This window comes from Rhinoraja longicauda, chromosome 1 (assembly GCF_053455715.1).
Source record: "Rhinoraja longicauda isolate Sanriku21f chromosome 1, sRhiLon1.1, whole genome shotgun sequence".
NCBI lineage: Eukaryota > Metazoa > Chordata > Chondrichthyes > Rajiformes > Arhynchobatidae > Rhinoraja > Rhinoraja longicauda.
In genome coordinates this window covers 47,873,368-47,898,795 of record NC_135953.1, presented here as the reverse complement: position 1 = coordinate 47,898,795, position 25,428 = coordinate 47,873,368, and the positions used below count along the sequence as shown (strand labels likewise).

The 25,428-nt window shown below is 42.4% G+C and overlaps 1 protein-coding gene across 3 annotated transcripts in view; it reads left to right on the top strand.

Moving 5' to 3' along the window:
• Nucleotides 1-222: 222 nt before the first annotated feature.
• Nucleotides 223-25,428, top strand: part of LOC144592241 (ADP-ribosylation factor-like protein 15) — a 215,398-nt gene continuing 190,192 nt past the window's right edge. For 2 of the 3 annotated variants that reach the window (XM_078396788.1, XM_078396775.1), the window contains exon 1: nucleotides 17,452-17,617. In XM_078396788.1, coding sequence (XP_078252914.1) covers nucleotides 17,564-17,617 — 54 coding nt within the window. In that variant the 5' untranslated portion in view covers nucleotides 17,452-17,563. Of the gene's footprint in view, nucleotides 431-17,451; nucleotides 17,618-25,428 lie in introns of those variants that run through there. The other variant, XM_078396781.1, reaches the window with a different exon arrangement.

Sequence of the window (25,428 nt, the reverse complement as noted above, 5' to 3'; positions counted from 1 at the left end):
ACGTCTCCCTGAGCACCACCCCGAGGCATGAAAGGAACATCGCAAAACCTGCTCCCTGCCACTCCCCCAGCACCGACCTGCGGGCTTTGCTTTGCATTGCCATTGCACCCACTTCCGGGCGTCGGTGCAAAACAGCAGGCTCACGCTGTCATCAGCTGACCGCTTTACGGAACGGGGGAGTGGCTTTGGGAAGGGTAATTTTAACTTTGCATCTACTCAAGAATAAAGTACAGTCAGAGTAAATAAGTGCCGCCTTTGCACAAGTGAGAGACCCACCAAGCTGCCCGGTGCACCTCCCGTCTGTCTCACCCAGGACATGTGAGCACAACTGTGCGTGCACCATAATTCACACATCCAGCACACAAACAAAGGAGACAGAAATAGTCTTGACTTTGAAGACGGAGCCTCCAATCACCACATGGATTTTCTGGTATGTGTCCTTTTTCCTTCCAGATTGATCAATCACCGCAGTTTAAGGCTGCAGTCAGTCTTTGGTCGCGTTTTAGTGCAGCCCGACTGAACGGCTGTGTGAACTGCACTAAGTTGAGTGACTTGAATAAATCATTTTGCCTGTAAATTAATTTTGGTCATTTACCAAGTAATGAGTGTTTTAATTGCGACTAGTTTTACTGTAATGAGTTTTCTAACGATTTAGAGCTACCCTTGAATTGAGATTTCTTCAGAACCGCGGTTTCAGTGCTTTAACATACGTCTTGCCCGAGTGATCTCAATTGTTACTGCAGGGTAAACGATTGAGGATCGTAAACGTCAGACCGCTTCACATTTTCAACTTGCAATTAATTACGTGCCTTAAGATCACCATAAGATCTGTGCTTCGATTAAACAAAATATTGGATCACCACTGCATTGTTTTGAACATTATTATTAAAACTATCTTTTGGTGTGAATAAGTCTGATTCGGTGGAAGCCGGGTGGTAATTGTATTTAAGGTGGACCTATATATATAATTACCACCCGGCTTCCACCGAATCAGACTTATTCACACCAAAAGATAGTTTTAATAATAATGTTCAAAACAATGCAGTGGTGATCCAATATTTTGTTTAATATATATATATATACCTATGATGAAAACAGGACATCTTTAAGCACTATGAAAGTTTCTTTTTTTCCCACTTCAAGTCAAGTCAAAGTCAAATTTATTTGTCACATACACATACTCGATGTGCAGTGAAATGAAAGTGGCAATGCCTGCGGGTTGTGCACAAAAATAATTACAGTTACAGCATATAAATAAAGTTAATAAGTTACTAAACATAGCACAAAAAGTGTCGACAAAAATTTAGTCTCTGGGGTTATCAAAGTTGACAGTCCTGATGGCCTGTGGGAAGAAGCTCCGTCTCATCCTCTCCGTTTTCACAGCGTGACAGCGGAGGCGTTTGCCTGACCGTAGCATCTGGAACAGTCCGTTACTGGGGTGGCAGGGGTCCCTCATGATCTTGCTTGCTCTGGATCTGCACCTCCTGATGTATAGGTCCTGCAGGGGGACGAGTGTAGTTCCCATGGTGCGTTCTGCCGAACGCACTACTCTCTGCAGGGCCATCCTGTCCTGGGCAGAGCTGTTCCCAAACCAGACTGTAATGTTGCCGGACAGGATGCTCTCTACAGCCCCAGAGTAGAAGCAATGAAGGATCCTCAGCGACACTCTGAATTTCCTCAGTTGTCTAAGGTGGTAAAGGCGCTGCTTAGCCTTACCCACCAGTGCGGCAATGTGCGTTGCCCACGTCAGATCCTCTGCGATGCGGACTCCCAAGTATTTGAAACTGCTCACCCTATCCACAATAGACCCATTTATCTCCAGTGGCGTGTACGTCCTTGGATGTTTAGCCCTTCTGAAGTCCACAATCAGCTCCTTTGTTTTAGTGACATTCAAGAGGAGGCTATTGTCCTGACACCAGAGTGCCAGATCAGCCACCTCCTCCCGGTAGGCCTTCTCATCGTTGTTGGAGATCCGGCCCACCACCACAGTGTCATCAGCAAACTTGATGATGGAGTTTGAGCTGAACCTGGCCCTACAGTCATGTGTGTACAGGGAGTACAGTAGGGGGCTAAGGACGCAGCCCTGGGGGGATCCTATGTTCAGGGTGAGGGAGCTAGATGTGTGTTCCCCCATCCTGACCACTTGGGGCCTGGCAGTGAGAAAGTCCAGGACCCAGGCACACAGAGGGGTGCTAAGCCCCAGTTCCAGCAGCTTCTCAACCAGTCTGCTGGGGACTATTGTGTTGAATGCTGAACTAAAGTCAATGAACAGCATCCTCACATAGCCCCCCTGGCTGTCCAGATGAGAGAGAGCGGTGTGTAGAACCTGGGAGACCGCATCATCCGTGGACCTGTTCGGACGGTATGCGAACTGTAGTGGGTCCATGTTGCGAGGAAGGAGGGCGCAGATGTGCTTCTTGACTAGCCTCTCCAAGCATTTCATGACAACCGACATGATGTGTGCAGTTTATCTGATTTGTAAGCTGTTTTGAATTGAACAATAGAACTTTAAACAAAATAAACATGACGTTGATTCAATAAGCTTCTTAAATCTGCTTTGAACTAAAATGTGAAATGGAACAGAAGGGTGGTGCTTCAGTAATTGTTTTTGGTGGATTAGAACTTACATGATTGCATTGCTCAGGTGTTCATGGGCATCATTAAGAAAATGATATCAAATAAGTGAAAGTTGAAGCCAATTTAAATCAAATTACCATTTAAAAAATACAAAGATAAAAGGAAATGTTGCAAGCTCTCAATACTAGTGAAAAGTATATTTGTTACAAAAATGATAGTAGCTGATAAACTGTCTTCTACATTTGCTTGTTTTGGAAGATTTTTGTAGACCAACCATTCTGAGACTTCTTAAAAGGTGAACAAAAGCAAATATCCACAGGGAAAAAAAAGTGGCCTCTTAAAATATCTCCAAATGTTTATGCATTTTGTGAACTCTCCATCTAGTTTAGAGATACAACATGGCCACAGGCCCTTTGGCCCAACGTGTCCACACCAACCAACCATTGATCATCCATTCACCGTTCTTATGAATTTATTAAAAATGTTGTCCACTCCTGCATAGAACTAAAAAGGCCACAACTGAGTAACAATTAACCTGCACATTTACAGTCAGTCTCCCATTAATTACATTCAGTTTGCAGTTTCCACGTTAGTGGATTTGGGATTTTGACAAGTTCAGATGCACAACACGTTGCTTCCACAATTCAGCTATCAGTGTGTTCATCTGGTTCTATTTATCTATCCAATTGCTGTATAACATTTATAGCTTTTCTTTAAGTGCCTCTGTTACCATGTCTGCAAACCATCAATTATTTCTACACGACCACCTCTTCATCTGCATGCTGCAACCTAAAATATGTTCAGAGGAGATGGCGTCCGGTTTTAATTGTAGGCTGTCGGTACCCTGTTCAAACTCTTCACCCATTGTTGCTTCTGTATTCGGATAGCTGCTTCACAAACATTAATCACTTTTGCGGTTAATCCCAAAAGTTCCCAACCATTTTGCAGAACATGATAGACATTGCCCAGTCCATAACAGGTACTGACCTCCCACGATTAAAAGGATCTACAGTCAGAACTGCCTTGAAAAAGCAACCAATATCAAAGCCACCCACACCACCCTGGCCATGCTTTCAACTCGCTACTACCAAAAGGAAAAACGTACAGAAGCCTGAAAACCGTGAAAACCAGGTTCAAGAATAGGTTCTTCCCAGCAACCATCAGGCTCTTGAACACAGCACAACACTAACCTCTACCTCAGCAACCACCATCCACTATATCTTTAGGTTGCTATATGGACTTTGATTTTCAACTATTATGGACTGGATACCTCTTATTTCTTCTTATTAATTTATTGTATTATTGGTTGTATATTTATTTGTGTGTTTTGCATTAATGTCAAGCTGCAGCAAGTAAGAATTTCATTGTTCCTTTGCCAATACATATGACAATGAAGCATTCTTGACTCTGTTGAAGTTGCAATTTCCTGGTTGAACATTAGGAATTTCAAGTTTACAATCTCCACACTTTATTGTTTATTTCTACCGATTCTAATTCTCCCTTTTGCCAATTGTTTTATCGGCACAATTTTTCCCTTTTAATGATCCTTTAAGGCGCCTTCATGCACTAAATGGCAAAATTATTGCTATCCTGTATATGCTGGACTTGACGGATAATACTTAATTAATTATGCTCGTTAATGAGATGTCAGCCTAGGAGCTATTGGCCTTGAGGTTTCAGTTAATGTTCTGTAATGTTCAAGAGCCTGATGGTTGCTTGGAAGAAGCTGTTATTGTACCTAGTGGTCACAGTTTTCGAGTACCTTCTTCCCAATGATAGTAATGAAATTAGGTCATGATGCCTCCTATGGATCCCTTTGATGGCTAGGAGCTCAGTAGCTGTGATGGACCGGGCAATGTCTACCACTCTCCATAGTCTCCTTCATTCTTGGGCATTCCAGTTGCTGAAACAGGCTGTGATGTAGCCAGTCAGTATGCTCTCTGCTGTGTATCTGTAGAGGTTTAATAGAATAGTTGTTAACATAGTGAATCTCCTCAACCTTCCAAGGAAGCAGAGGAATTGATGATGTTTCTTTGTTCTTTTATCAATGTACTGGGCCCAGGGCAGATCTTCAAAGATAAGTACACCCAGGAAACCGAAACTGTTGACTAATTCCACTGTTATTGATTTGACGATGAAATGTTTGTGGACCCAGGCATTCCCCTTCTGAAGTCAACAATCGGCTCCTTGGTCTTGCTAACCTTGAGCAAGATTGAATGGTGCCAGAACAACAATCTTGAATGGTGTACTCTGATTCATTGTTACACATTATTTGCCCAACAACCGTAATATATCAGTGAAATTAAAGATGGCATTTGAGCTATGTCTGACTCCACAGACATGGTTATAGTGAGAGAAGAGCAGGGTAATAAGCACACAGTCTTTAGGTGCTTCTGCCTTTCTGGTTATCAAGGTGGAAGTATTGTTGCCAATTTGCACTGTAGTACATCCAGGTCCTTGCTAAGACGGTGGTTAATATGCTGCATAAATAACCTCTCAAAGTACTTCAACACCATGAACATTAGTGCCACTGGTTGATGGTTTTTGAGGCATGTCACCTTAATCTTCTTGGGCACTAATACTATTGGTGTCCTTTTAAAGCAGATAGGAAGTAATGAGATGTTGAAGATGTCCACAAAAACTTCAGCCAATTGGTCTGTGCAGGTTTTAGGACATGGCCAGATACTTTCTCAGGGTTCACCCTAGTAAAGGATCTTCTAACATCCACCTCAGTGACAGATTGCAGTATCACCAGGGGTATTGGGCCCCCAAGAAGATACGTTGATGTTCACCCTTTTGGAGAAAGCATTAAATTTATGTGGGAGTGATGCTTCACTGTCACTTAAACTACTACTTGGTTTCATCTTGTTGGAAGATATGGCATGCAAGTCACCTCACAGCTGCTGAACATCTGTCTCATCCTACAGTTTAGTCTGAAAGTCTCTCTTCATTTTAATGATAGCCTTATTGAGGTTATGCCTAGACTGCCAATATGACCCTATTTTGCTTGACCTGAATGCAAAATGTCTGTTCCGCAGTAGATTTCAGATCTCACAGTTCATTCAAGGTTTTGGGTTATGGAACACTCTTAGTTGGAACAGACTCCTCCACACTTTTTCTTTTGAAGTCAATAACAATCGTGGTGTATTCTTTGAGGTCCGTCATTAAGTTCTTGAAGATCACCCAGTCTATCGACGTCAAGCATTTGCAGAATCATTCCTCTGCTTCCCCTGACCAGCTCGGTGCAATCCTCAACGCTGGAGCTGTGCTCTTCAGTTACTGCCTATACACAGGAAGAAAGAGCATAGCTAGGTGGTCCATTTTTCACAAAATGAGCGTGAGGGATGGAGCAATAGGCATCTTTCATGGTGGAGTAGAAACAGCCGAGTGTATTTGATCCTCTAGTGTTGCAAGAAAAGTGTTGATGGTAGTTTGTAAGTGACTTCTTCAAACTAGCCTTGTTGAAGTTCCTAGCTATTATGTTTGGGGGAAAGGTGTTTGGGGGATGCAATTGGTGTTTGTTGACCACAGTGAGCAGCTCCTCATGGGCTAGCCAAACATCTGCCTAGAGCAGAATGTAGACCGCATTCATGATGATGGAGGTGAATTCGCAAGTGAGGTAGAAGGGATGACACTTCACTGCTAGATGTTCCAGGTGTGGGGAATAGGTGTTGGACAAGACCACTTCATCTCAGCACCGCAATAGGTTTACCATGAGGCAGGTGCCACCGCCTCTCCCTTTTCCCAATTACACTGTCTAGTCCATGCGATTCATCAGGAAACCTTCGAGCTGGTGGTCTGAGACTAAAGAGGTGGGGGTGAGCCATGTCCCTGTGAAACAGAACATTCCCTGCTCCCCTTTGGTAAAGCAATCTTGCCCATGTTCTCAATCTTATTTCCCCAGGGACTGTACATTTGTACATTGGCCAATAGGATTGTGTGAGTTGGGGGGTGGGAGGGAAGAGTGGGTAGTAATCCCGGTGCTTCATTCTTACTTGAAACAAGACAACCTTGTTTCTGGACGCAATGAACCCTCCCCAGTGTTTCCAGATCCTGTACTCGCTGTCCCCGTAGGTGACATGGTTGTGGCCAGCCTCCCAGCTTGAAGGAGGCGGTACAGTGGTACAGTGCCAGAGACCCGAGTTCGATCCTGACTTCGGGCGCTTGTCTGTACAGAGTTTGTACGTTCTCCCCATGACCAGCATGGGTTTTCTCCAGTATCTCTGCTTTCCTCCCACACTCCAAAGGCCTACAGGTTTGTAGGTTAATTGGTTTGGTATAATTGTAAATTGTCCCTAGTGTGTGTAGGATAGTGTAAGTGTGCAGGGATCGCTGGGCCGAAGGGCCTGTTTCCATGCTGTATCTCTAAACTAAATTAAAACTAACAAACCCCCCCTACCAGAACTTAGAACATAGAAAAGTACAACACAGAACAAGCCTTTGGCTTACAATAGCTGTGCTGAACATGCTGTGAAGCTAAACTAATCTCAACTGCCTGCTTATAAAGATAGGCTCTGATTATGTTCTTCCCCCACGTGGAAACATTTTTCTCTACTTCCGCACTATCAAAACCTTTGAAATGTTATAGATTACCCCTCGGCCACCTTTTCTCCAAAGAAAGGGACCCAGTCTGACAAGACAGTTGTAATTGGGATTAGATGGATAGTTTATACCATTCCTAATTTAGGACTGTTGTTAAGATTTTGGCTTTAAATGCTGGGGAATGATTACTATGGCCCTATTTGCCCTCATGTTCTAAAAATGATACTTTTGTATTTGTTCCTTAATTGCTGTCAAGGCCTTTGTTATGTTGCTGTTATCCTGAGGGGTGCCAATAGTCTGGCAAATGATTAGAAAACGTGCAGCCAGATAAGAGTTGGTCTTGGCATCATGTTTGGCACAGACATTGTGGGCCAAAAGATCTGTTCCTGTGCAATAATGTTCTATGTTCCATTTGGGGAGACCTGGGAGATTAATCTATCCTCATATGTCTTGGGAAGTCCTGCGCCTCCATTTAGTGAACCACGTTCCCACATTTCATGTCTTTCTCTATGGTTAAAACAAGGAAATATATTAATTGAGAACCTTGCTCATCTCCTGTGGATCCACACATGGATGGCCACTTTAGTTTCTGAGGGACCTTATTCTTTCTCTAGTTACTATTTTCCCCTTAATATAATTAAAACCTGTTTTGGTTCTCCCTAATTTTATTTGCCAATTATCTCATGCCTCCTTTTTACCCTCCTGCTTTCTTTCTTGGGTATGCATCTTAATCCCCTGTACTCCGACAAGGATACACTTGAAACCAACTGCGTATACCTGACCACTGTTGCTTTCTTTTTACCCGACCAGAACCTCAATTTCTCTCATCATCCTGGGTTCCTTATTCCTACCTGCCTTGCCCTTCATTCTAACAGAAATATACATACCTTGAACTCTCACTTATCACACTTTTAAAAGCATCCCAATTTCTGGACTCTCCTTATGCCTACAAACGATCTACTCAAATCAACCTTTGCCAGTTCCTGACTCATACTAGCAATGTTAGCCTAACCCCAGTCTGTCCCCTAAATAATGAGTCTATCTGCCCTTGCCCTATTCTGCTGCACTTCAGAGCTAAATAAGGTAGCACAGACCTGACTGCTGTTCTCCTCTGGTCTTTTATGTATCGTCACCCCTCTGCTTTCTTCCTCTACTTTGGATATGACCACCTCACTTTAACTCCTACCTCCGACGATCTCATTCTCCCAAGCGATCCTAAGGTTATAAATATGCAACTCTAGTTCCCTCATGAGGTCAGGAGCGACAGCTGGAAGCTGGACTGCCACAGATGGAGTCCTCAGGGACCTGGAAGTCCCCCTGACTTCTAATTTCCTTTATGAGGTGCACACCAGTGCTCCAACTGCCATCTTAACTACACTAATATCAAGGAAGAGTTGCACAAAAATAACAGACCTTGGCATCATCCTCCACTCAGCCTCCTGGCCAAAGCTCCAGTACTTGCCCTCGTCAAAACACTGCACCCCCCAGCGCAGAGGAGACCCAAGAGCTGCCCCCTTATGGATTCATCATTCTTATGGATTCACATGTGGAAGAGATACTGAGATAGCTAGAGCAAGACATTAACTTGAGGTAATATTCTTTGAAAGAAAATTCTAGTTTTGACCACAGATTTGGGTAGGGCAAGGGAAATGATAAATGTTTATGGTTGGTACATATAAAGCAGGTTAAATCTCATTTTGAAGACCAGCATTATTTCTCATGACTTTCTTTAAAACTTGATCTCTTGCACTATCCATGCAGTGCTCATTAATTACATCCTGTCTTATGCCATAAATTAGTCATTGCTGATATTTACAGAACCTAAAGGCAGAAATTGAAATTGTTTACTTTTTTTAATTAATGTCTGATGATCCTGGGTTTTAAATGGACTGTTTTATTACATCAAGTACTTTATTTAATTCAAAATCAGTGATTACTCTAATTCACATGAGATGCAGATAATAAGCTTACCATGTGTTAATAAAGTTGAATTAAATAACTTGAATGGTTTTTTTTCCAGGTTTCCCTTGGTATTTTCCAAATAGGAACTATCTGACATTGTGGGATATTTTATTATGTAGGCGGATTAATTGGAGCTATATCAGTTGGCATCATTGCAGTTATCTGTTTTGTCAGATACATTTATGGAGTAGAATGTGTATCCTGTTTTAATCTGCTACCCTCCCTTATTTTTAAATACATATATGTTATAGGAAATTCAAAGCACTGATTGAAATGGAAAAGATTGACTCCTAAAGTGACAATCGAGAAGTTTAACCCTGAGACTGAAATTGATTGATCTGGATATTTAGATTTGAAATGTGCTCGCAGATTCTTTAAATGTAGATAGAATCATAGAGTGATACAGCAAGCAAGCAGAGGCTCTTCATCCAAGTTGGCATTCTGGGTGAGAACCATTAGGCTGCATTTGGCCTATAACCCTCTAAAAGCTTTCAAACCTTGTGTCAATACAAAAATTTTAGAGATGCTGCAACCACAGATGCTAGATTTAAAAAAATATTGTGCTGAATCTGAAGAAGGTACCGATCCATAACGTTGACTATCCATGTCCTATAGAGATGCTGCCTGGTCCCCCTGAGTTACTCCAGCACTTTGAGTTTTAAAAAAAATTGTAGTTGTATCTGTTTCTATACCTTCCTCTTAATTCTCATACGAGATATGGACTACCTTCTGGGTGAAAAAGTTGTCTCTGAGGTCCCTCTTAAATCTCCCCCCACTCACCTTAAGCCTATGCTCTCCAGTTTTAGAATCTTTTACTCTGGGGGGAAAAAAAGATTGAGCATTCACTTATCATGCTTCCTGTGATTTTGTACACTTCAGTAAGGACATCAGTAAGCTTCAAGAAAAATGCCCCAGCCTCACCGTATAACTCAAGCCTGCAAGTCCCAGTAACATCCTGGTGAATCTATTCTGCATCCTTTCCAACTTAATGACATCCATCCTTCCTACAGCTGGGCAATCAGAACGCCACACAGTGTGGTCTCACCAACAATCTGTACATTTGTATCATGATGTCCTGACTTTTATAGACAAGACTGTTGCCAATGAAGGCAAAGATACCAAACGCTACCTTCACCACCTTGTCCATCTGGCATGGCACTTTTAGGGAAGTGTGTGCCTGTACTCTGTCCTAGATCTTTGTTTTACATCTCTACCATTTACTATGTAAGTCTTGCACTGGTTTGACATACCAAAGTGCAACACCTCACACTTATAAGAGGTAAATACTGCATCTACACCTACGTCTAAAAAGATGCAAGTATCCCTGCATCCCTTCTTCCTTCAGCTTCCCACAGGGTCCAAAGAAGTTCTTGATCAGGCTGAAAAAGGGTTTCGTCCCAAAACATCACCATTCCTTATCTCCGGAGATGCTGCCTCGCTAAGTTACTCCAGCATTTTATGCCAATCCTTTATCTACCTTAATGTGTCTTAAGACTGTCAATACCTCTTCTTTGGTAACTGTCATCCAAATGATTAATGCAGATAACAAGCAACAGTGAACCCAACACTGACCACTCCAGTGTACCACTCGACACAGGCCTCCAACAAGAAAACAACTCTCGGCAACCACCCTTTGACTCCCCCCTCAAAGCCAATTTTGAATCCAATTTGGTAACTCATCTTGGAATCCATATGATTTAACCTCTAGTCTAGACTACCAAGCGGCAGTAGTCAAAGGCCTTACTAGACTCCATATAGTCAATACCCATTGCCCTGCCCTCATCAGTCCTCTTGGTGACCTCTTTTTTTTATTTTTAAAGCTATTAGATTTATAAGACATGATTCCCACACACAAAACCATGCTGACTAACATGCCCCTGCCAATCCAAATGCTGATTGATTGTGCCCCTCAGGGCAGCACAGTGCCGCAGCTTTTAGAGCTGCTGCCTCAAAGTGCCAGAGACCCGGGTTCAATCCTAACCTTGGGCACTGTCTGTTGGAGTTGCATGTTCTCCCATTAACCTTGTGGGTTTCTTCTCAGTGCTCTGGTTTCCTCCCACATCCCAAAGACGTGCGGGTTTGTAGGTTAATTGGTCTCCGTGAATTGCCCCTTGTGTGCAGGGAGTGGATGAGAAAATGCATCAACATGTAACTGGTGTGACCGATGGTTAGAGTGGACTTGGTGGGCTGAAGGGCCTGTATTCATCGATTTATTCACAAAATGCTGACTGAAGAAGGGTCTCGACCCGAAACGTCACCCATTCCTTCTCTCCCGAGATGCTGCCTGACCTGCTGAGTTACTCCAACATTTTGTGAATAAATCGATTTGTACCAGCATCTGCAGTTATTTTCTTATATGGGCCTGTATTCATGCCGTACCGCTAAAGTAAGAATCCCCTCCAACAATTTTCCCACTGTTGATATCAAGCTCACTGACAAGCGATTCTCTGGCTTATGCTAAGTATCCTTCTTAAATAATAATACATTGTTAGCCACGTTCCAATCTGCCAAGACTATACCAGTGACTAAAGAGGTTGTAGATATCTCTGTAAGGTCTGAGGAGGCTCTTGGTTAGGCTTTGGGGATTTAAGCACCTTAATTCACTTTAAGACTGCCAACACCTCCTCTATAGTAATTTCTATTTGGTCCAGGACGTCAACCTCTATGCTTCAGTTCCTTAATTTCTATGATCTTCTCAGTGAAAACTGATGGGAAATATTCACAAAACTGATGGGAAATATTCACAACATCTCTTTTATCTCTTGTGGCTCTAAACAAAGACAGTCATGCTGATCTTTAAGGGAACCAATTCTCCCCCTATCCACGCTTTGACTCTTAATATACCTACAGCATCTCGTAGAATTGTCCTGTAGCTTGCCAGGATTGTGCAAGATTCTTTTTTTGTGCTCCTGATTGCCACCTTTATGCTGGTTGAGCAGGCTAGGACTACATTCCTAGGAATGTAGGAGAGTGAGGGGTGATCTTATAGAGATGTATACAATCACGTGGGGAATAAATAGGGTAGATGAACAGTTCTTTACCCAGAGTAGGGAATCAAGAACCAGGGGATATAGGTTTAAGGTGAGAGGGGAAAGCTTTAATAGGAATCTGAGAGGGATCGTTTTCACACAGAGGACGGTGGGTATATGGCACAAGCTGCCAGAGGAGGTAGTTGAAGCAGGTACGATACAACATTTAAAAGACATTTGGACAGGTACATGGAGAGGAAAGATTTAGTGGGACATGAGCCAAATGCAGGCAGGTGTGACTAGAGAAGATGGGGCACCTTGGTCAGCATGGGCAAATTAGACCAAAGGGCCTGTTTCTGTGCTGTATGACTTTATGACTCTAAGAGTCCTGACCTGATACCTGACTGTCCATTCCCCACACAGATGTTGCCGAACTCACTCAGTTCCTACTGCACTTTGTTTTATGCCTTCTCAAGTCTCGTCCTACACTTCTGATACTCGCTGAGGGATTCCCTTGATCCTGACTGCTTAAATATGTTATGACAGAGAAACTAGACAGCAGACGCAGTTTTTTTTGTTAAACTGCAGATACTGGTTTGCAAAAAAACCCCAAAAGTGTTTGAATAAAGCGGGTCAGGCAGCATCACTGGAGGACATGGATGGGTGATGCTTTGGGTCAGGATCTTTAAAGAAGCAAGTGTGAGGTGTTGCACTTTGGGAAATCAAACTCCAATCTCTCAAACACCATGTAGTATAAGAAAATAACTGCAGATGCTGGTACAAATCGATTTATTCACAAAATGCTGGAGTAACTCAGCAGGTCAGGCAGCATCTCGGGAGAGAAGGAATGGGTGACGTTTCGGGTCGAGACCCTTCTTCAAACACCATTATCCTTTAAGATTGTTTTCTGCTACTGAGTCTGTTGAGATTAATTTTACCAAGTTCCTAGGTGTAAACATCACTAACAATTTATTCTAATCCAGCCACATTGATGCTACGGCCAAGAAAGCATGCCAAGCCTTGTACTTCTTCGGAAGAGATGGAAATTAGGCATGTCTCCAATGACTTTTACCAACGTCTACGAACGTATCACATTCATTCTATCCAGATGCAGCACAGTTTGGTATGACAAATGCTCTGCCCAAGACTTCAAGAAATTGCAGGGCGCTGTAAATGCAGCCCAGTCTATCTCAAAACCCACCCTCATTGACTCCATCTATACTTCATGTTGCAACGGAAAAGCAGCTAGCATAATCAAGGACCATTCATGCCCTTATCATTCTCTCTTCTCCCCGCTCCCGTCGGGCAAAAGATTTGAAAGCTTGAAAAAACATATCATCCGATCAAAGAATAACTTCCTCACTACTGTCTTGAATGGAGCTATCATGTGCTAAGGATGAATTCCTGGACTTCCAATCTACCTTGGTGTGGCCCTTGAACTTTTTTTCCTCAGCATTTTTTCTGTAGCTGCAACACTATATTCTGCAGATGAAACTGAAATAATGTGGTTTCGAGTCCCACCCTTCCCAGCATAATGTTGGCAAATGTACAAGCTATTGAGAACAAACTGAATGAACTTAACTTAAAGCCAGGAAGTAGAAACAAAGAACTGCAGCTGCTGGTTTATACCAAAGATAGACACAAGTGACCCACAAAGTTATTCCAGCACTTTGTGTCTCTCTTTGCACTTAAAAGTTAGACTCACATATCTGAAAGAACAGAGGGACTGCTGTGTGCTCTATTTTACAGAGACATGGCTCACTCCTGATGAACCGCATGGCCCCCTCGTGCAAGGCTCAAAGTGGTTCTTGCACTTGAAGAACCACACGCCAATAGCCTTTAAATGAAGTACCCCAAGGTCTTGTTCATGATAGTCAGGGACTTCAATCAGGCCAACCTCGAGTGTGCTGCCAAATTACAATCAGCCCAACCAGAGACCCAAACACCCTTGACCATTGTTACACAACCATCTAAAACACTTACTGCTTCCTTCCCAGATCGCACTTTGGTAAATCTGATCACCTTGCTGTGCGTGCTTACAAGCAGAAACTGAAGCGGGTGAATCTGGTACAGAAGGTTGTGCAGCACTGGTCCAATGAGATCCATCGCAACTGCTTGGAGTCGATAGACTGGTCCATATTCAAGGACTGCGCAACTAACTTAGATGAATATGCCTCTGCTGTCACAGACTTTATCAGCAAGTGTGTGGAGAACTGAGTAGCAAAGAAGACCAACTGGAAACAATGAATAGACCGTGAGGTCTGCTCCCAAGTGAAGTCACTAAACCCCCTCTCCCTTCCTCCCCCATGCCCTCTAGCCCATTAATCCTTGTCACTTTCACCCTGTGGAAAAAGGTTTTAACTATCTAATCCATCTCTGCCTCTCATTATTTTATATACTTCAATCAGGTCTCCCATCATCTGACGCTCCAGAGAAAACAGTCCAAGTTTATCTAATCTCTCCTTGTAGCTAATAACTCTCATCCAGGCAACATTTGGGTGAACCGCTTCTGCATATTCTCAAAGCCTCCATTTTGTGGTGACCAGAACTGCGCACAATACTCTAAATATGGCCTAACCAAAATCCTAGAAAGATGCAACATGATTTCCTGAATCTTTTACTCAGTGCCTCAACCTATGAAAACAGGCATGCCAGGTGCCTTATTTACCACTCTATCTACTCATGCTGCAACTTTCAGTGAGCTATGGACTTGGATCCCTCTGTACATTAACACTGTTAAGGTTTTTATCATTGGCTATTTATTTATCCTTGTATTTGACCTCTCCAAGTGCAAAACCTTACGCTTGCTGAAATTAAACTACATCTACCATTTCTTTGCCCATTTCTGATTTATATCCTTTGACGGCATTCTTCAATGCCTGCAGATCCACCAATTTTGATGTTGTCTGCAAACTTACTGACCAAACCATCTATATTTACGTTAATTATATTATAACCTTGTGGACCACAACCACAGATCTCCAGCCAGAATAAAACCCCTCCACCACAACCTTTTTCTTCTATATCTAAGCCAGTTTGAGTCCAAACCATCTCACCATTGATCTCATGCATTTTAATCTTCTAGATCTAGATGGCTTAACAGAATTCTCTCAGATGCAAAAAATACAATTTGGACAAACAAATCCTTCTGGTATTGCCTTTTATTTGAATCATACATCTAATCATTACAGGCTAATCCTTCAAATGACAACCAAACTTGCTCTCTTAAATATTGGCTTGATACAGCATGATTTATTAACTTTGATAAGATATTGGAGACACTCTTGCCAGACCTTGTCCTGCCCCCCCACCTATCTTCCAGCTTCCTCCAAATACCCCCACCACAATCATTCTGAGAAGGGTCCCGATCCAAAACATCACCTATCCATGCTCTTCAAAGATGCTGCTCGACCCGCTGAGTTACTCAGCACTTTGTGTCCTTTTTTGATATATCATTCCTCATTGTCCCAGCTGACTGCATTAAATACTTTCTTCCATGCTCCTAAATCTTATTACATTTCATAATATTTTCAAAATTCTGCCACATTCTGGTGCTGGCATTTTTTGGGAAATATCTATTTCAATGTCTTCTCGTGCTCCCTTAACCCACACTCTAAAGTAGTAAATTTGAATCGATAGATTTTCCATGCCATTGCACACAGATTATATCAAGTTCCTCAGGTTGGGCTTCAAAATGTTTTTGTTTTTACTGAGTGTGGTTTCCACACTACCATGGTGGACAGAGCCTGTAACTGCATTTCATCTATTTCCTGCACCTCTGCTCTCACCCGTCACCTCCTGGACAGAATGAGTTCAGATAATGCTTATCTTCCATTCCACCGGCTGGAATATCATTGACAATTTTTGCCAGTTCCACAAGTTTCCACCAGATATATTTTCCCTTTCCTTTTCAGTATTTTGAAATCTTTGCTTCCTTTGTGACTCCAGTTCCACTCAAACATCCTCACTAGCCATTCTCCATCTTGCGACACTGTTCCGCACAATAACAGAAGATTCTGCACCCATATTGTTACATGTCCCTATTCTGCCGTACTGGAACACAACCAGTCTTTCTTTAGATTAAGCAGCAATTCAATGCACTTCTAATTTATTGTACTCAATGTTCATGATGTGATCTTCTCTAACTGAAGAAACAAAGTAAACTGTTTTTGTTTTGCTTTGTGAAAAATCTGCACTTAGTTGCAGGAGTGAAACTGAGCTTGCAACTCAACTTTAATTCTCACTCCCTAAATGTCTGCGGCATCCTATACTGCTACACCTCATCTCCAAGTGGGCACACATATATCCTTAGCTATTTCTTATACAGACAGAAAGAGCAACTTACCCAAAGTTATATTTCACATTTGTCTCAGCAACAAATAACAGAAAGAGCCAATTCAGCCTCTGTTGCCCTATTAAGCCATTTGATTCAGTCTTGCCTTATTACAGAACTTGCTTTGTCATAAAATACCATAGCACAAGAACGAGTTCTTCAGCTGACAATATCTGTGCCGAACATAATGCCAAGTTAAGATAATCCTCGTTATTGTCCTATGCATCCCTGTGCCACCCTCTCTGCAATTACCACTTCTGGTCTGAAAGGGACTTGTACATGAAATGTTGACTCTTATCTTTCCACTGGTGCCAGTGAGTTCAACATTTTCTATTTCTATTTCTGATTTTCAGCACTGGTAGCTTTGTTTAAAATCAAACATTTTTGCATTGCCCTTTCAATAATGTTAATATTTTAGAATCTCATACCTTAGTAATGATTCTGCTCATTAAATTTGTGTTTGCATCTGGTGATGGAACTTCTCAGTCCTATAATCTTGCTCATTTCCCATAGACCCGTAAATAGACCAGTGCATTCAGTCCCACTTGTGGAACTGAGACAACGGCGCCCAATTTTACTGCACCGTTGAGAGTTGTCTGTGGGGATGGAGAAATGTTTTCCCTCCTAAAAATATGTTAAATACTCATGTGCCCTGGCCCTTGCACAGTATAGTCATTCCAGTTGGAAACAGGTCCTTCAGTGTGAGGAAGAAGTTTTATTTCACTGCACATCGTGTATGTGACAAATAAACTAAACTTGACTTGACTTGACTTGCCCCTCAGGTTCCTATTAAATCTTTCCCGCCTCACCTTAAATCGATGTACATTGGTTCTTGATTCCCTATTCTGGGTTACAAAAAACAAACTCTGGTCATCTACCCTACCTATTCCCATCATGGTCTTATACACCTCTATTCGATCACCCTTCGTCCCTCAGTCTAATTAATGGTCTACAGCAAAACACAAAGTGCTGAAGTAAGTCAGCGGGTCAGACAGCATTTCGGACCATTGCACATTGCCGTTGTTGCAGTTGGGCGCCGTGCCCGCGCGCCCAGGCCCCGCGTGCCCGCGCTGCACGCCCCGTGCTCCGCGTGCCCGCGCCCCAGGCCCCGCGTGCAGGGGTCGGGCCGCTGCCGTTGGTTCGCTGGAGGCGGCGCCACGGGTCGGGTCTGGCGGCGACCATGGGCCAGTGTTTGGAGTTGTCGGCCGCCGTGTGCCGGATAGGCGTCTACACGGTAGGAGCTGGCCCGGCGACGGGACGGGACAGGACGGGTGTGGACTGTGTGCTGGGATCGGGGGAGCAGGAGGAGGCGGCGGGATGGAAGGGGAGGGGTAATGGTGTGTCCTCGCCCCTATGACCGGGAGACGGAGCCGCCGACCACTGGAGTCTGTGGGGATTTCGAGCGTGACCGGGAGGGGGAAAGACTGGCTGCGGGGTAGGCCCGGCCCGGCCCGGCCCATATACCTCCCCTTTACCCCCATCTCCCTGACCCCTCACACGCAGCACCGCCAGCTCCTAAATCCCGCATCCACCATCAACTCTTATCCCTTGCCCCCTCTCCTCACACACCTCTACAACTGTTATTCGCTGCACTCCCTCCTCACCCCTTGTATATCCACATAACACTACAATGCCAGATCCTACCCCTTCCCCATGCACATCACCACCAACTCTTATTCTGTCTGACACACACACACCTTCCGCTACCTCGACCATCACCTGCTTCTTCTGATCTCCCCCAAAAAAAACCTGCCTCTTGTCCTGTTATTTTCACCTCACCAACTTCTACACCACTTTGTCCTCTGTATCAATCTAACTTGTGAATCCACATATTTCTGTTTTGCTGTTTAAAATTTGGCTGGGGCATTTAATTTAGTGGCAGAATTATGCAATAAAAGTGGTTTATTGCAATGCCAAATTGCATACACTTTTTAGAAAGAAAACATTTTGCCTATAAATATTTGATTTTAACAGCCTTTGACTGTTACTATTGGGATCGAGATTGTGCTTAGAAAAAAAGTATGTTATTTATTTGCTGTGTATTTAGAACAATAAAAGTTAATATTTTGTAACTCAATGGACAACAATAACATAGGCTGCCATCCCTAAAATGATGCTTGTAAAACCTATTTTCAGATGTGACTACTTACAAATGGTTAACTAATAAATTTTGAATTTTAGTTCAAGTTACAATTCATTAAAGCTAGGTTTTGATTTTAAAAAGGTAGTTACTACTGTACACTTGTGTAAATAAAACGTGAAACTGCTGGGAGCTGAAAATATTGTTACATCACCAACAAACTTTGACATGAGGTAACACCAAATGGTTTAATGTGTTCAAAATTTTATAACTTTTAATATGGACGCCCGAGTTTCCATTGTTACAGTGGGTCAAATTGAGTTGGTTTCAACTTAAACTCAACGTCCATAACCCTTGCCTGTTCACACTTGCCAGGATTGGATGCAAAGGCTGAGGGAGTGTGTACTCTGCACCCGTAAGGCACTTGGCAAGGTGTTACAATGCCCATGCGCAAGTGGGTAGTGTACTGCTGAGGCCTAGCTTGATATCTTAGCCGTTTATTGCAAGAGGATACAAGTATAAAAGTCAGGGTGTCTTGCCACCACTATTTCGGGTCCCAATGAGACTGCAGGGAAATGTTGTCTGCGGGTATCGTCTCCCTACCAAAGATTATACTTGAGAGGGAGGAGAGCAAAGAATCACCAAATTCATTAAGTAGAGTGGGTCTGTATTGCCTGGAGTGTAGAAGAATGAGAGTTGAATTTGTTGAAACACAAAATTCTTACAAGGCTTGTTAGGGTAGATGTAAGATTGATAATCTTTAGAAATTTCTACCAAGAACACTATAGGGAGAACTGATTGTATTGGAGAACATACAGAGATGATACACCAGGATGTAACTTAGAATGGAGCATTTAAATTATGAGTAGGTTGATGTTTGTTTTCCTTAGTGTGGCGGAGGCCAAAGGAGGATCTGATAGAGATGTACAAATCTATTAGGGGTTTTGATAGAGGGAGTAGTAGACCCCACACACCCCTGCCAAGTCAGTGTAAAAGTTAGAGGGTTTAGGTTTCGGATATGCTGCAATAAGTATACAGGTGAGCTGAGGAAGACTTTTTGCAATAGGTGGTTGAAATCTGGACCAAACTGCCAGAGAAGGTGGTGGTGGCAGGTATTGTCACAACATTTAAGTGCCATTTAGACAAGCTCTAGCTCATCGGCATTTTAACAAAGATTCTTTCACCCCATTTCAAAGGAATAGGAATTTTATCAATGGAATGAAAGTTTCAATGGCTTGGATACCAACGTCCCATCTTTTCCAAACCATCTTTCACTTCAGCAACCTCTGGTGTGATTAGTTGTTCCAATCTTAACCTCTGCCATGTTTTCACTGTGTGCTCAAACTCCAAATAATCAGTTTCCAACATGTGCTGGTTTCACCTCTGCCCCTTATGCCCCTAATCCAATAAATGTTAATATCAGCCAGGCAACTCTTGGTTTCAATTATGTCTTGCACTGGGCACAGGAGATTCTAAAATGGGAGGGTGAACAGCCAGAGAATTTAAGGAGTCGGGTAATAATTTGAAAACCAGCACCTCTAGGCTTGTGATCTCGAGCACTCCCTGTACCACGAAATAGGGAGGCAAGGAACAGGAAGATGTTATGGATAAGCACGTGGCTAAAGAGCTGCCACTGGGAGAGTGCTTCAGGTAAAAGGACGTCTGGAGTGGAAGGCTCTTGAAGATGAGGTTGGGAGTCGTCAGGGACTCTGTTTGAGTAGAGAGCACGCTCATCTTCAAGAGCCTTCCACTCCAGATGTCCTTTTACCTGAAGCAGTTAAGGAAATACTAGGTGATGAGGGATTTTGAGGCTCTAGTCAGATAAAGGGAGGCATAAAATCAGGGATCAAGCAAACACGTTGAGTAGAAGAAATGTAGGAGGGGCACATTTAAGAGGAAAATTAGGAGGTAAAAAAAGACGCAAGGTATGTCTAGCACACAAGATAAAGGAATATCCTAATCGATTCCACAGGTATATTAAGAGCAAAGGCTAATGAGGAAAAGAATAGGCCCCTCTTCAGGATTGCCATTATGTCAAGCCATGGTAGAAGGACCAGGTGAAGGTCATCAAACCATAGGAATTGAGGGAAATGGGTAGTGATGTGATGGGCCATATTAGAATTACAAAGGAGGAGCTGCTAGAAGGCAAAGAATATTGTTGGATAAATCCCCAGGACCTGACCAAATGTATCGGACACTGGGAAATTAGGGTCTGAAGAGGGGTCCTATCATCCAGTTTACATTTGGTCTCGCCGATGTATAGGAGTCCACATCTTGAACAACGGATACAGTAGATAAGGTTAGAGTAGGTGTAAGTGAACCTCTGTCTAACCTGAAAGGACTGTTGGGATCCCTGGACAGAGTCGAGGGAGGAGGTATAGGGACAGGTGTTGCATCTCCTGCGGTTGTAAGGGAAGGTACTGGGGGAGGGGGTGGTTTGAGTGGGAAGGGATGTTAACCAGGGAGTTTTGGAGGGAATGGTCTCTGCGGAAAGCGGAAAGGGGTGGAGATGGGAAGATGTAACTAGTGGTGGGATCCCGTTGGATGTGGCAAAAATGTCAGAGGATTATGTGTTGTGTGTGATGGCTGACGGGTTGAAAGCTAAGGACCAGGGGCACTCTGTCCCTGTTGCGACTAGGGGGAGGGGGAACAAGAACGGAGGTGTGGGGTACCGAGGAAACACATCTGCAAAAAGATCTTGATCAACTATGGCAGTGCGCCAAAGAATGACCCATGGATTTTAACTCTGATAAGTGTGAGGTGATACATTTTGACAAGGCAAACTAGGGCAGGATTACGCAGTAAATGGTAGGGGTGCTATATAGAGCTGTAGGGCAGTGAGACCTAGTGGTACATCTGCACATCTCCTTGAAAGTGGTGACAGATGTAGATGGTGATAAGGGGCCTGGCACATTTGCCTCCATCAGTAATGATATCGAAATGAGTTGGGACGTTGTGCTACATCGAGTGAGACGACATCCGAGTATTATATGCAGTTCTCATTGCCCTGCTATAGGAAGGATCTCATTAAGCTGGAAAAGGTGCAGAAAAGGTTCAATAGACAATAGGTACAGGAGTAGGCCCTTCGAACCAGCACCATTCACTGTAATCATGGCAAGGACGTCATCGGGACTAGAGGACTTGAGTTATAACAAGAGGCTGGTCGGGCTGGGACTATTTTCCTTGGAGCACAAGAGGCCGAGGGATAACATTGCATGTCTACAGTAGGCACAGATAGGGTGAAGGATCACAATCTTTTCCCAGGGTAGAGGAGTCCCCGCCCAAACTAGAGGACATAGGCTTAAACCAAAGATAGACACAAAATGCTGGGGTAACTCAGCGGGACAGGCTGCTTCTCTGGAGAGAAGGATTGGGTGACGATTCAGGTTAAGACTCTTCTAAGTTGTGAGGTGAAACATATAAAAGAGAGCAGAGGGGTCATTTCTTCAGACAGTGGTGCATATGTGGAATGAGCTACCAGAGAAAGTTATAGAGACGGGTACAATGGCGATATTTAAACGTCAGGTAAAAACAGGAAAGGTTTAGAGGGATATTGGTCAAATGCAGGGTAATTAAACTAATGCAGCTGTCTGAAGAATGGTCTTGACCCGAAAAGTCACCCATTCCTTCTCTCCAGAGATGTTGCCCGTCCTGCTGAGTTACTCCAGCTTTTTGTGTCCAAATTAGCTATAAAACCTGGTCAGCATGGACAGGTTAGACCAAAGGGCCTGTTTCCATGCTGTGCGACCCTGACTTTTTGCCACTTTGGTTTATTCACTGTAAACAGCCAACATGATTACTTGGAAATTTGCAATACTTGATTTTTCTCAGATCTAACTGACGTCATTTAAACCTAATGGAATGGATATCAAATGGACCCGTACATACTATTGCTTAGCTGCGATCTATCGAACATCCCTTTTTGCTTCCCCTAGATCATAATTCCAGTGCTGTGTATAAGCCATTATTTCACTAATTATCCTCCATCTAAGATCATTCCTTTATACCCCTTCCTCTACAAATTGTCCTCCAAATATATTTGAACGGCTTTTATGCGATCAAAACAAAAATTGGTAATCCAACATTTTAGGCAGTTCTTGCACCCATTATTTCCTTTGCATAACCTGCTTGTCATCACTTTATCACTTTACAACTTCTTGATTCTATCCACCTCATTCTAACCATGGACAACAGCAAATCCCCATGTATCCCCATTTCCCATCAAGGGGACTTGTGGTTCCACTATTTTTCTGTATGTCCATCCATGGTACACGTGACAATAAACTAAACTATTGGGTTTCAAATGCTGACCATATATTTCTTGTAAATCACTGATACTGCTGTGGGAACCCTCATGGTTCTCCCTGGAATTGTTGCTGTTAATGTGGAACATTCTTTATTTGGGTCAGCTCCCTCACTTCCTTCTTCAGGGTACTGCTGATTGTATCAGCCCTCTTATCCATTGTCACACACAAACATTTTCATTGCTTTTGGTTCAAATTTCCACCTTTCCGCCCTTGCCTCAATTTCCCTTTCACAGCCCACCTTGATATCTCCCTCCCTGGATTTAATTTCCATTTCTGGGATAGCTGTTAATCAACATCTGTAAAAACCCGCTAACTCCCAAAGCAATTTTGAAAACATTTCCTCCCATCCTGATGGATGGAAAATCTGCTCCATTCTCTTTTTTTCCATAACAGCAATAGTAGAAAATGGACAATACTGTGTACAATTCTGAGGGAATAATTGATTTAGGAGTACATGTTTCAAGACCAGCATGTGCTTGTTGACAGATACTGGTGTATAGTTGTTTTACCAGGAGTGTGCAGGAGTCACTTTGCTAAAAATCCTTAACACTGTACACACTCTCCAAGCTTGTGTTTGTCAGACTTAGCCTCCAATCTGGGATTCTATTCAGTTGTATGCATATATAGTGCAACTTTCCTGCATTGACCTTAATTCCCTCAATAGGAAACCCATTTCTCCTTCTGTGTCTTGAACATAATCAGTGACTGAGCCTCTATATCCTTGAAGATGGCCTTCCTAAAGTACAATTGTCAAGTGGATGATGAGATTATTGGATTTGTGACTCAAGCTCTTCACCAATGAGTTTAAAGATGTTAGCAGGGACACCATTTGTTTAATGTGTAGGATACACTCATTTTTAACTTAACACACCATTATTTTGTCATGGTATTCCTGTTGCAGTGGTAAGATGGAAATCTGAGATGAACCAGAGACTGGAATTTGTGGAACGAAGATCAGAGGATAGCATAGAGGTTAAAAAATACACAGGGGCAAATCTACAGAGCAGTTTGAATATTGAGTATTTTCTATTTCAGAAATGGAAAAGGCAATATATTTTCCCTTGAGTCACGAAAATATTTTGATATTCTAGCTTTCACTGTGTAAATGAAACCACGATTAACGTGATTAATTTATTTTAATGTATTAATTTTTCCAATTGCATGAGAACTGTTGTTCTGATTAATTTAGCAAAACCGAGTAAGATTTTCGTGTCGTTCCCAATTTATTCATAATGATTTGTATTTTTTGTCATTTTTCTCCAATTTACTTTTTTCCTTAACTATCTTAGTATTCTGATTACAGAAGTTCCAAACAAATTTTGAAAATTGTAAAAATGTAGTATTTCCTATTTTTTGGATTTTATGGACATTTCTAACCCAAGCCTGGATCCGTCTATTAATTTCCATCCTGATTTTGACAATTTAAAATTTCTTAGTGCTGGTTTTGAATGATATTTTTCGATTAGCCTTTCATAAAGCTCAAACGATTAGCAATAACTTAAATGTTCCTTTAGAAGAATTGGAATCGCGTTGTAATGGAATATGGTTACATTCTTCCAAGACTCCTGGGATAGATATCAGACTTGGGAGGCCAGAAACTTGATTTTGATGCACCTTCGAACATCGTGATAGATAGAACCTGAATTATGCGCCTTAAAGATGCATCTTGTTGTACTCTGATACAGCTTTCGGCCGCTTTAATTAGCCATGTCATGTATTTCAAACATTTAATCGTTTTCCTATCTCCAAATTGTGCTACCTAAGAAAGGTACTGTTGCATGTTTCAGTCCAATGTAAAATCTTCTCTAATTTTAATATAGGATTTGGGGTACTGTTATTGTGGTTCCACCCTCAATTGTCCTTCTTCAATACTTTGTTTTGTGGCAAATAAATCAGAAATGTGATTACCTTCCAAATAACATATTGGATTTGTCCTTGAAATCAGCACCAGTATGCATTCTTTTGGCTTATGAACTTGAGCTTCATAATCTCCTTGTGACAATTTGAGAGTGTAATCGTTGCTTTCAAAGTTGAGGTTTTATGTTCAATATGACATCCTTAAATGTATCACATTAAAGATGCCCAGGACCACTTTCCATTCAAGTTGGAACTTGCAACTTCACATAATTTATACATGTCTGCCTGGTATTTATCCAGTCCATAATAAACATAACTGTCATTGCCATAAGTACAGTATTATTTTTGGAATTTCTCTACTTTTGTAAATATCTTGGGCATATGCACATTTCCTGTTGTTTGTGTAGTGTAGTGCAGTACATGGAACTGATGACTCCTGCTATGACTTAAGATTTAAACCATCTTAAAATGATTATTGCAAGAGCCCTGAAAGTTGGGATTTTGTTCACCTGTAATGACTATGATGTTTGGTCCATGTTTGGTATGAAATTTAAAGATGTCATGAAGCTTGGTTGTCACACTAAATCATGTTTTTTAAAACGTTATTAATTTAGTACCTTTCATAATCTTAGAATGCCACAAAGCACATTTGAAATATGCACCTCTCAGAGATGCACTTTCAGTGGTGGTGTATCAAAGGAAATACAGCAGTCAGTTTGTATACGGCAAGCTCCCACCAGTAGTATTGTGATAATGAATGAATGATACTTTATTATCAAATGTGACATGTCACAGTGAGAT